The sequence below is a fragment of the Loa loa genome (genome assembly GCF_000183805.2).
Source record: "Loa loa unplaced genomic scaffold supercont3.121, whole genome shotgun sequence".
NCBI lineage: Eukaryota > Metazoa > Nematoda > Chromadorea > Rhabditida > Onchocercidae > Loa > Loa loa.
The window spans coordinates 37,451-50,195 of record NW_018108301.1 but is presented as its reverse complement, the minus strand read 5'-3'; the positions used below and the strand labels follow the sequence as shown (position 1 = coordinate 50,195).

Here is a 12,745-nt window from a genome sequence, read left to right as displayed (position 1 = left end):
AAAATCGAAAGAAAAAAGATTCGAATATCTTTCCTTTATATAAAATTTTTAAAAATATTAAATGTTAGCTGAGATTTAATTTTAAAACTTAATTATTAAGATATTAAAGCTATGTAAACCTTAGCAAATAAATAAATTCCCATCAAGCTTTTATCCATTTTCAATAAACGCAACTGCCTATTCTACAAAGGAATAGATAATGAGTTGAGATGGAAGAGTGGATATTGCTTTGTATAATATTTATAGTCTAAAGGTTCAAATTGATGTGCGGCTTATTTAGAAAAGTGCTCGGAGTGAAGGGGTTTTCTCAAACGAGTTAAGAGCAAACCAAACGAAGAAATCGCACCGACGCTTCCGCTTTGCTCTTTTCTCTATTGAAGAAAACTATAAGACTTTTGTCACTTTTATATTTAAAAATTGGAAATTCAAAGAAAGACCATTTATGTCGTACTGTTGAAGACTGAAAGAAGGAATGAGAGATGAAGCGGTATTTACCGGTAATGATTCAATCTGCTTTTATCGTCTCATTTCATTCTTACACTTATGCCTCCTTATTCAGATATTGTTTTATTCATTAAAGAAAGTAGGACCTTATCGTGAAATTGAGTCATATGAATCATTGCTCACTTTTCGAGCTGTCTCTTTTATCTTTAACTTTTCATTCTGACCATTTTACCGAAGGATTTTATTTTGTAATGATGGGAGTTTTGTGATAGATGTACCGGTTATTGCATCAACTGATACTGATATCACATTTACTGTTGAAGCATCATAAGACTTCAAAAAACTCCTCAGTTGAAAGCTCTTCAGATACATTTTTATACTATAAAAATGGCACTAAGTGAGACAATTCCACTTATGTCCTTAATCATTTGCACCTTATGTTCATCTAGGAAGAAGAAATAAGCTATTATCATTTGGTATTATTTTTTATTCTTAATAGCATTTCTTGCTCAATTAAATGACACAGTTAAGTGATTAATACTCGAAATGCATCTTGACCGATTATTTTTCAATATTTCCTACACCAATGACAAACGTCGAGAATGTTATGTCTTACTTGCAGTGATTTCAGAAATTAATTCCGTTTCATTCTAGCTTCAGATATCGAAGAAAGAAAGACTTGGGCTGAAAGTTATAATCTGATCTAAAACACTGCAAAGAATCTTAATTGACTTCAATAAAAGTCAGCGGTCAAAAAGATCTTAATCGTTCATGAAATATTTGATTAATTGAAGACTTTTCATCATTTCTTTCACATCCTCATATTCCATATCAAATGAAAAATATGTGACTTAAAATCTTCTGTTAATTTAAAAATAGAATTTCGGCTAATAACTGTATTAAAATTCACAGCGTTTTTCTACTTTGGAAAAAAGTTGTATGGAGATATTAGCGGATACTTTCAAAGGAAAAAAAATTAAATTTGAAATTGTAAGAAATTTAACTTATATGTGTCGACATAAGTTTTCACTAATGTTCTGTTATCAGAATCTCAAAATAATCTATATCTTCATGGCATAAATTCGAAAATATTGAAAAAATTGACAGGCAAGCAAGCGTGTCAAAAGAGAAAAAGTAATGCTATTGGTTAAATGCATTATAATTTCTTATCGTATTATTCATTTGATGCGAAATAATTTAATATATGAAATCAACAAAAGGCCTAAAAATTGTTCATGCATTGCAGAAAAATATTTTTGAAAAATAAATTTCATGTGGATCAATTTGGAAGTTAATTCATATGATATTTCTTATTTCCAGAGACTTCTCTTTTGGATGTCTTATTTATTATTGATATGCTTAGAAATTAATCATAATGCTCTCACTTCTGCTTTATCACTGTCATTAAATCCTCTCCTCTTTTCTCCATATCATTAGTTATCAAAAATAAATATTCTCAAATTATTTTTTTCCTTGATTTGGTGGTATCCTACATTTTAAAACGCTATCATTACACTACATTTCAGATTCAACTAATTTTTAGAAAACATCCTGCATTTCCTCTATATTTGTTTTTTTTTTTTAAAGATGCAACTCAATCTTAAATCTTATTGAATCATTCAACTAATTAAATTTCACCGCCTTAAATGTTCTTATTGGGGAAGAATTAAGTGTTGAAGAATTTTTAAAGGGTCAGTAACCAAAGATTTCAGTATTCGAGTAAAGGGGTAATTTGACAATTTGTTTCTGGAGGGGAAATTATTTTTATTGACTGGTGTGGAACTTCTGTAAGGAAGGAGCCAAAAATAAAAGGTTAACGTGGAAATATAAATAAAAAGTCTTTCAATGTGATGATTGTTTGAAAATTTGGCGATGTAATGGCTTGCCACAATTATTAAAAGCTGTAAATAAGTGGGAACTGTTATTCTTGCTTTCTCGCCTTTCCATTCAGAAAATTTGTTCTATGTTCGACAAAATTTTTTCCCATAGAAATATACGCCTTGATCCATTCTCCTTAAGCAAATTCAGCATTTTTTCAACTTCGACTATCAACGTACATATCACCTGGGCAGGCATGAACTTGAAAATTTTTGTCCGAAAATGTCAGTACAAGTCACTTTAATTGACAATTCATCTAAAACATTTAGTAGTTGTACTTTTCAATTCACACTTGCGCTTACATTTTCAAAATCCTAGAATCATATAAAACAAGTTTGTAACTTACTGCGGTAAATTAGGGCAGTAGGAAAAAAAAGTTGCAACACACATTACAAATATTATGCTAGTAGAAGGAGGGCATTAAAATTTTTAATAGACTATGGAAGTTAGGGGATTCCAGAAATTTTTGAATTTTAAGGAATTTACGTTCGCTATAAGTAGCAGACGTACAGAAGCGATCTCAAAAATAATGTAATGATTGTATGTGACTTCATAAGAAGATTGCTTTTTGACAATTGAAATTTTTGAATAGGATTTAGTGTTATTCAAGAATTGACCTTAACTTTACCGCCTTATTCTTTAAAGGCTTTTACTTATCCGTGAGGTTCGTAAGATCTAAACATTATTCACAACTCCAAATTTTTGCTGAAGATGCGATTTATTTGCGAAATTTGGTAGTTTTTTAAACAGGTAATGAAAGAATTTTGCAGAAGAAAAATGGTTGCTTCTTCGAAGGATTTGTGGAATTTAACAATAGAAAAGATACTGAAAGGAAAGAAAGAACGATATCAAATATTATCAGTATCGATGTGAAGGGAAACAAGGAGGCTCTCTGTTGGTATGCCTGTGGTTAAACGAGGACTCGTCGCTCCACAAAATACATTCCTTGAAAATGTTATTAGGCGCTGCAATAATTCTGGTATGTTCTCAAGAAACTGATAATAAACAGTGCATAAAAAACATACTTCTGATGGCAACACTTAGACTTCTAGTATCTAAACCAAACATTGTCAGATATTATGATTTTAGAATTATTTATAAAGAATCATCGAAAAATGTTTCTGCAACAAAAGAAATCGCTGACCACTTGACATTAAATTGTTAATCACAAAGTGTGGTTAGGCAATTTATGGGTTTTTCTAATATGAAACAATAAGTAGGCTGGATTATGGATGTTATATATTTGGGTAAGCATTTACTAAAAAGCTTGTTAACAATGAATCTCCCAAGAATCCAAACAATAAGACTTTCACATGGGATAATTGAGAATCCGAAAACTGACCAAGTCACTTTACCAAATTCCTGATTCATTAGTCTCATTTTTATTTGGACTGGAAACCGTTTTTACAGTTGTGAACCTTAACGGAAATGTATTCTGTCATTTCAGTTAAGTCATAAAAGAAGTACAATGATAGTTACACAAATATCGAATCATTCTAATAGGATACTTCCCACCATCAGGTCCTCAAATTTATTAGTAATTGCTAGTTAGAAATTAAATCTAGTGCAGGAAATATAATTGGAATTGGAACTGCTCGTAAGTAAAAGTTCATGGTTTGATCAAATCAAAGCAATAATTGCAGTTAAAGTGAGAAAAAAAGTACTACTAATGAGAAGAAAGAAATTTAAAGATAAACGATCGCAACAGTAGTGCGTTCAGGCGGAGATGAGATGATACAATCAATAAATGATTATAAAGATAATTTGCTACATAAAGACTCAAATAACCTTTGTCGCATATATGTCCTCTCAGATCTGATTCTTTTTTTCTGTTGCACAATTGAATTGAAATGAATTATGCATGAGTTGAAAGTCACAAAGTTTTCATCTAATCTCTCAGGTACTTTACTTTTGATATATGACTGCCTTTTTGTAGATACTAGTTTTATACTAGCAAACGCTCAAATAGTAGAATATCCAATCGTGTATTGCAATGATGGTTTTGCTAAAATGGTGGGATATTCCAGGGCTGAAATTATGCAGAAACCTTGCTCGTGAGTTTGCACAATGGTTCCTTTCATTTCATACTATTTTGCTTCATACTTTAAAAAAGCTAACCAAATGTGACTTAAGTGCAATTATTTTTTTCAGTGCAAAGCATTTCTATTTGTTTCATTAAAATGAATGAAATTGAGAGGTCAGGCTATAAATGGCCTGAACCATTTCGATAGATTACTAGACGTCTCTTCGTTTACTTGATAGTACTATTTTGAAGACTTTCCTTCATGCATGCCGACTACAGTGGACCTGAAGCGGTGAGGAAGATTCAAAATGCGCTTGATATGTGTCAACACGAACAAACAGAAATTGGTCTACGCAAAAAAAATAGTTCGTATTTAGAAGATACATCAAAAATTTTCAGTTATATTTAAATAAATTTAACATTGAATTTAAGCTGCTTTTTGAAAAATGAAAAAGCTGAAAAGTAAGCAAAAATTGAGGGTCTATTGATTTCATTGAAACAAGAAATGTTCGTCTAAGCTCTAATTAAACTTCACCATGTCCAGTCATTATTAACATACTATCATATTGTATTACTTGATACTATCATATAGCCAATGAAGAAAATTCTTAGTTAATTCAAAAACTTTTCAGGAAGTCTTCTTTGGTTGTTGGTGCACATTGCTCCAATCAAGAATGATCGTAATCAGGTGGTACTGTATTTGTGCCAATTCAGGGATATCACACCTCTTAAACAACCGCTTGATGATGAAAATAATAAAGATAAGGATGCTTTAATTTCATTTGTTTTATGATAAAACTTCTCTACACTGTCTTATCAAATTTTGACCCTCGAAGGAGCTTTATTTTACAAAGGAAAATTTTTTCTTGTACTAAATTTCTAACATAATTCAACAAAAACAGATTTTTACTGAATCTATCATCATAAACTGCAACTTAAATTAGTAATGATCGATTCCAATACAGTAGAATATTCGTGGAAAAAGAATGGTATCAGTAGACCAAAAAACCAAAAATTGGGAATAAATTATTGTATTCTTGCCTTGTTTCTCGCAAGTGTAAAATTAAATCTCATATCAAGAAATCTTGGTAAATTGATATTATTGACCATCACTTGGGCATATAATTGATATTTTAAAATTAAATAATAAGCATTTTTTTATTTAGGCTTCTCGCGAATTCTGCAAATTGCAAAAATTGCAAAAAGCAGGCAACAATTTAATCAAATTGAAACGAAAGATCTGCACAAGACGACGAGTACGTCGTCATCAAACTTCAATCAGGTTATCAAAGTTTGTCTTACAGTACTTTTATTTTCTTTCCATTCACATCATTTCTTACAGTCATCCTTATTCACATATCACCTTGAAGTATCATTAGATTTTGCTAGCATGAGCTGATCAAAATTTAGATTGAACACAAATTTTTAGACGAGCAGTATTAACAAGCAACTATAAGAATGATCAAAAATAACTGTCAATAATAAGATAAAGACGTGAACTTTATAATCAGGTGATGAACCTCGGTGGCGATCTATTACCACAGTATCGGCAAGAAACACCAAAAACATCACCACACATCATTTTACATTATTCAACATTCAAAACAATATGGGATTGGTCTATTTTGGCTCTTACATTCTATACTGCTTTTATCGTACCTTACAATATTGCCTTCAAGGTTGCCTTCTTTATTCGCTAATCTCAATTAGCATTTTTCTTTTTTATGGCTATGAAAACATTCAGATTGTTGAATAACTTTTTTTATTATTGGATAACTTCTGACATCTCTGATTCCATTACATCACTTTTCTCATAAAAAATTATAAAATTTCAATTCTTAATTTCTTGTTGAAACATTATCATTATTGCATGTAATTAGTTGTAAAGTTGACAAAATCTCACTAATTAAAAGCACTTTATAAAAACAACAAAATTTATTTGCAGACTCGGGAACATCCACCCCGTGGTACCATTGATATGGTCGCTCTTATGGATTCTATCGTTGATGTAATATTTTTTGCCGATATTTTATTAAATTTTCATACAACATTCGTTGGTCCCGGTGGCGAAGTAAGTGTTGCTTGAATAGAATTTTGAGAATAGATTGAATTAACTTAAATATGAGTATCTTACCTCAAATGTCAGAAACATTTCTCAAAATTTATGAATGCTGAAGAATTGAATTTTATAATTTTTGAATTAATTATATATTATCAAACAAGACGATATGCGCACTTTCTTAACGTTTTGTTTTAAATAATTTAACAAACTATAAATAAATGCAATAACTCTTATTCGTAGACAGGTTTTTTTTCAAGAAAAGCGAAAAGTGCAAAAGAAGAAAAGCACTTTTTGGTAGAGTGCTCAAAATTATATATTAGTGTATGTTTACATGTTAGCTAACTTTAACTTGGTTTTTGAACTTTTTTTCAAAAAAACGTCATGTAATTAAATTTTTTGAAATTTTAGAATTTTAGTAAATTATAATGGTTGAGTTAATAACAAAATCAATGAGTACCATGCGTTCTTCTTCAATCTTAATTAAAATCACCTGCTTACTTCTTCAGGTAGTAATCGATCCGAACATAATTAGGTATAACTATTTTAAGTCTTGGTTTCTCATCGATCTTCTTTCTTGCCTTCCATATGATATATTCTACATGTTTAAGCATAATGATGAGGTAAGTTTCTTTTATTTCAAGTGCTTCTTTCCACACTTTTTTTTTTGAATTACTTTAAACATTGTACTATGACATAAAAAGAGATTTCATAGCACTTTCCACTTATTTAAATGATTTCATGATAGTTTGAATATTATTGGATCGATTTCTTTGCAGAGGATGGGATCATTGTTAAGTGCATTGAAAGTTGTACGTTTACTGCGGCTTGGACGTGTAGCACGTAAACTTGATAATTATCTAGAATACGGAGCAGCAACATTACTTTTACTTTTATGTGCTTATGTACTTGCTGCTCATTGGTTAGCATGCATATGGTTTTCCATTGGTGAATATGAAGTTAAGATAAGGGTATATTTTTGTGTTATTTTTTGAACTTTTCTAAAAGTCTTACTGTATAGATAATGAAATTGTCCGTTCTTCCGGAATGATTGAATTAATTTTTAAAACTTTAGAATAATCTTTGATTTCAAACTTTAAAATAATCTTTCTAATGTCCAAGATTTAAATCTTCATTTGACTATTATTTTTGGTTTTTCAGTTTTTAGTACCAACCATGCCTGAAGGATGGTTAACGAAGCTATCGAAGGAACTGAACTCTCCTTTTAATTATACCTTCAAGGATAGGCTGAGGTTGGTTGGTGGACCTCAGCGAAGTTCTGCTTATATTAGTGGTAAGATTAACTTCGTTGTCCACATCTGCAAATGACATTTTTTCATTACCGATCGGACGGCATATACATATTAATAATGTTTTTCGATTTCATTTCTTGCTTCCTTCATCTGCGAAGTGCATAGAATGTAATTTTTTGAATAATTAAAAATTTCAGCTATGTTAAAAATTATTGAATTAATCTGCAGCATTGTATTTCACGATGTCCTGCTTATCAACAGTTGGTTTTGGCAATATAGCATCCACAACTGATAATGAGAAAGTGTTCGGTGTATGCATGATGATCATTGCTGCACTCCTATATGCTGCTATATTTGGCCACATGACGAATATTATACAGCAAATGACATCTGCTACCATAAGGTGACTGGTAGTTTCATTTCATATATATCATTTTGTTGATAAGATCTTTTTTCCTGGATGTTGTGAGTAGAAAGATAAATGAAGCTTTTTTGGTATTTTCCATTTGGTAAAAGATGGAAGTTATACATTCAACTGTAAGCAGCGTCGGATTTTTTCAGATATCACGATATGATAGCAAATGTTCGAGAATTTATCAAATTACAGGAAGTACCAAATGAGCTTGCTGAACGGATAATGGACTACGTAATTAGTACCTGGGCTATGACCAAGGGTATCGATACTTCAAAGGTTTGTATTTCCTTGGCGAAATTATTTTAAAAAATGAGATTTAAAAGAAACATGAGAAAACTCTGAGATAAACTCAAAATGTTTTGAAATTTATTGCTAGGACATTTGGACACTTTAATGCCAATTCTTAAAGAGAATATTGCTAATTGAAGTGAACCGGTGAGACTCTAAAGTTTAATTGTGAAGTCATACAAATCGAGTCAAAAATTGATTCATTTCGTTTCATCTAAGGTACTCAGTTATTGTCCGAGAGATATGAAAGCAGATATTTGTGTGCACTTGAATAGAAAGGTATTCAACGAACATGCATGTTTTCGTCTTGCTTCTGATGGCTGTCTTCGACAATTTGCCGTACATCTAGAGGTTTTTGTTTGTTTCAGAGGTTCAAAAAGGGAAACACTCTTACTCAATTTTAATTTCATGTAATTTCATGTAAAATAATTTTAATTTCATGTAAAATAAAATGAAATCAATTGGATTTTGAAACATGGGGAATCCAGAATATTTTTTAGCAAACCATTGAATTTTCTTGAAATTTGTTAACCCTATGAAGCCTATCTCGCCATAAACTAAGGTGACTGGACTCCAACAGTATTAGAGGCACCTATATTTCTATGATACTTTGCGAGCTTTATTGTTGCAACAAATTTGTTGATGAAAATGGAGAATTTTCTAATAGCTGGCTGATGCAAAATGTCCTGCACTGGAATCATCACGCAATTCGGATGGTCTTGATGATGAAACTAAGAATTAATATGAAAAAATTTGCTCGTATTGAAAACAAAAAAAATCTGACGAGAATGATTGCAGAGCAATCATGCAGCTCCCGGTGATTTGATTTACCATACTGGAGAATCGGTTGATGCGCTATGGTTTGTTGTCTCGGGATCACTTGAAGTGATACAGGATGACGAAGTTGTCGCCATTTTAGGTGCTGCTTATATTTGAAAGTCGTAAACTTATTTTTCAGATATTATTGTTTTGTATCAGATTTACAAATCTTGATAACTGATTGCAATTATTTGTGTACAAATATTTTGATCCCAGTCATTTTGTACCTCTTGTTGCTTATTTATATGAGCGTTCAGGAAAAGGTGACGTCTTTGGTGATGAATTTTGGAAGCAACTTAGAACAGGTCAAAGCGCTGCCAATGTACGTGCTCTCACCTACACAGATTTACATTCCATAAAAAAGAATAAACTTATGGAGGTAAGCGGGTCATTTTTCACATTTCACTGACAACTCAATAAAAAAGGCTAAATTTTTCTGAAAGTCCTTTGCCGAAATTACTAGAATGGTTTAACACTTTAGTTATAATTCTATCAGATAGATTGGTTGAACCAAACTTTGACCATCCATTTCAAATGGCTTGAAAGATTTTTCCCTCAGAGTTAATTCTTTTTGCTGTAAAAAAAAAAAAAAAAATATTTTATTCAAAATTCTTGTTAAAAAATTTCAAAAAAGCAATTTTCCAGAAAAATTAACTATTATTTTTGAAACAAAACAATTACAGGTGCTTGATTTCTATAAAGCATTCGCGAATTCGTTTGCTCGCAATTTGGTGCTAACATACAATCTCACTCGTCGAGTATTTTTGTCTTAAACAATTTTTTTCTTTTGATTTTTGGTTTTTGGTCCATTAATTGCTGATGAAGAAACAATCACAGATGCATTAAAAAAAAATGGCTTCTAATCGTTTTTTGAGGTTGCGTGTTTCAGTTAAAATTCCGTAAAGTAGTTGACGTGAAAAGAGAAAAAGAACTAGATGAAAGACGTAAAAATGAGAAACTTACGGTGTCAGCGGAACACTCGGTCCGGAAACTATTATTTCGGATGCGCGAGAGGCATGGTGCTCGAATACTTCCATCACAGGTGTTTGCTGATCTCGAACGGGTTCGTTGTTCATTTAACAACACCGGAGAGGTGTAATATAAAGTAATTGTTTAGATATCGAATTCTAATTCTAGGGAAGTAATCGCTCGGCTTTTTCAATTATTATGATCTTAGCAACAATCATATTGATGAGACATAATGCCTGTTTCAGCAAGCCAGGACAAGGCCATCGGGAATGCGAACGAGCACTGCTTCAGTGGATGATTTGCACGAAGTGCGTTGGAGTGCTGGTGTTCAACGAAATACCGATGATATTGTAAGTTGCACACTTTACAAGACCTTACCTTATTCAGCGGCTTAGATTCCCTTACAATATTCGAAAAACAATCACCAAAATAAGCAGAAGGCACATTTTCGATAATAATTTTTTTACTATTATGAGCTTAGCTGAAGCAGATATCTGGTAAGGTCAAATGAAGTAAGGCATGAATACATTTGCAAATATTTGTTGGTCCGAATAATACCATTGAAGAAGTTAAACGTACTGCATCCTGAACTGAAGATATGCTTCGAACACATTGAGGAGAAATTGCAAGCAATTAATTATATCTCTCATAAATTGGAGAATTTGGAAAAGCTTGTTTTCGGACTGTATCATCCTGCTGGAGGTATGTTCTATTAACACCTTTTCTGTGAAACATTATATATCCTTAAATCTTCTCTCCGGAAGTATGTGCAAGAGAATTTAGTTTACTTCACGTTTATTTTGTTTAACATATATTAAGAAAACAAAGATGTCAACGTAAAAGGACGTGATGGTGGTGTTGTGCGCACCGTTAGAGAACTCAATTGTTGTATAATGCAAATAATCAGAACTATTTCTCTATGATAAACAAATTCTTCGAGTGTTTGTCTCTTCATTTCTTCTAAATTCACTGAATGAAATGGTTAAAACTGACAATCAATGTGGATAAATCTTATCATCCTAACAGCGATGAGAACTTTTCTGGAATGTAGGAAATGATGAAATGAACATTGCTGGAACAAAGGAAGGCGAACAACAACAGTCATTGTCTCGGACGATTGCAACAGATTTAGTGAGGGATCCATTTGCATCATTTAATTCATCGTCGTGTATTCAAGCAACATCCCAGTTACCCATTTCCATCCCACCACTACAGGATCTCAGTATGGATGACGAAAATGATGAATTCCAGACGTCAACACCAAATTTTTCCACATTGGTATATGTCGAAGATGAAATAGCAAATGGTAGTTTGAGTCCACCAAAACTGAAACGTATTTGATATTTTTTATATAATTAAATCAGAAATAGATCAGTATACTTGCCTGATGATTCGATGTAATTTTAATTAAATCGTCATTTGTAAGCAATTTGACATAACCAGACATCCATTGCTCAGGTCAAGGATCCAAAGTCGCTAAAGTATGGTCAAGACGAAGATTAATCGCCAGGAAAATCAAAATTCTTAATTTACAACTCAAAAAGTTTTTGAATTGAGCTTAACTCGGAAATTGTATTTTCGTCGTTCATCTCATTGTGCCTTTAATAATCTTTTCATTTACTTAAAGCTTTAACCTACGCAAACAAACTTTATCATTTCGATCTCCGAATTTCTAGAATGAACTATTCCTTATTTTATTGCTAAATTGTAATAATCTTTTTTACGAAATTTGTTTATTTATTGTGGACACAAGAAGGAAAAGGAAAAAATGTTAATTGAGCATTTTTGTTCTCTGTGGTTATAAATTACTGTTACATTTAATTTTATATCTGATTGGTGAAATATGCCATCCGAAAGTGTTGAAAGTCTATTCTAGAAACAATTGGTCTTCTAATTTTGGAGATATTTAGTTTCGAAATTCCAAACATAATTAGCCTCACTTCTTGTTTTCTTCTTAATAAGTCAACTACTGCATGTTGTTCATCAGTTGTTGATTGCTTGAATTCACTGAACAATGCTTTTATAAAAGATTTTGCTTTGCTGATGTTAGTTTCTACTTCACTCTAAATTTCATTTTGACTTCACCACTGTATAAATACCAATTTTTACCTTAAAGGCACTATTTCTGGAGAAATGAAATCGATGAGATGCTCTGAATTAGTTGGAAGGGAGGAAGAGGGGAGGAGATGATGAAAGGAGAGAACAGCATTTTGAACCCCATTTGCTACAAATATTTTTTGGTGAAATATTTTCAAATTTAGTAGTACACTCACCGAGCATTATGTTGATTGTATTCTCTACCACATACTACTGGAATAGAATCATCTTGTTTGTTAACTGTAGTGGTTTTTATGTGATAAGAATTATACTAATGAATGATTACATTACATCCGATTTTCGTATGCTTGAAATGACCAATTAGTTTACTTGATACGGTTTGCAAAATAGTAGCAAAAGTTATAGAATAATGATAATGAATTGGTGGTGAGTTTGAAATTAATAACAGTCTCGACTATTCATCTGTTACCTAATGCAAATAAATTAGCAACGGTCGTAAAGGGTCATAATAGTATTTGTATTTGCTAAGATATTTTGAA

General features: G+C 31.6%; 2 protein-coding genes across 2 annotated transcripts; both read left to right on the top strand.

Annotated features, from left to right (window-relative positions):
- Nucleotides 1–3,086: 3,086 nt before the first annotated feature.
- On the top strand, nucleotides 3,087–5,138 carry LOAG_17737 (hypothetical protein; the record flags this gene model as incomplete). Its single annotated transcript, XM_020450399.1, has 4 exons — nucleotides 3,087–3,301; nucleotides 4,259–4,376; nucleotides 4,598–4,710; nucleotides 4,978–5,138. Exons 1-4 carry the CDS (start codon nucleotides 3,223–3,225, stop codon nucleotides 5,136–5,138), a joined length of 471 nt encoding a protein of 156 aa, XP_020305926.1. The 5' UTR covers nucleotides 3,087–3,222.
- Nucleotides 5,139–5,859: 721 nt separating this feature from the next.
- LOAG_17736 (egg laying defective protein 2) lies at nucleotides 5,860–11,489 on the top strand (the record flags this gene model as incomplete). The annotated part of the gene is made up of 15 exons (XM_003138796.2): nucleotides 5,860–6,024; nucleotides 6,291–6,416; nucleotides 6,914–7,027; nucleotides 7,184–7,375; nucleotides 7,566–7,698; nucleotides 7,886–8,060; nucleotides 8,219–8,348; nucleotides 8,580–8,711; nucleotides 9,159–9,279; nucleotides 9,437–9,558; nucleotides 9,863–9,937; nucleotides 10,069–10,242; nucleotides 10,394–10,498; nucleotides 10,715–10,850; nucleotides 11,200–11,489. 15 exons carry the CDS (start codon nucleotides 5,860–5,862, stop codon nucleotides 11,487–11,489), a joined length of 2,190 nt encoding a protein of 729 aa, XP_003138844.2.
- Nucleotides 11,490–12,745: the final 1,256 nt, after the last annotated feature.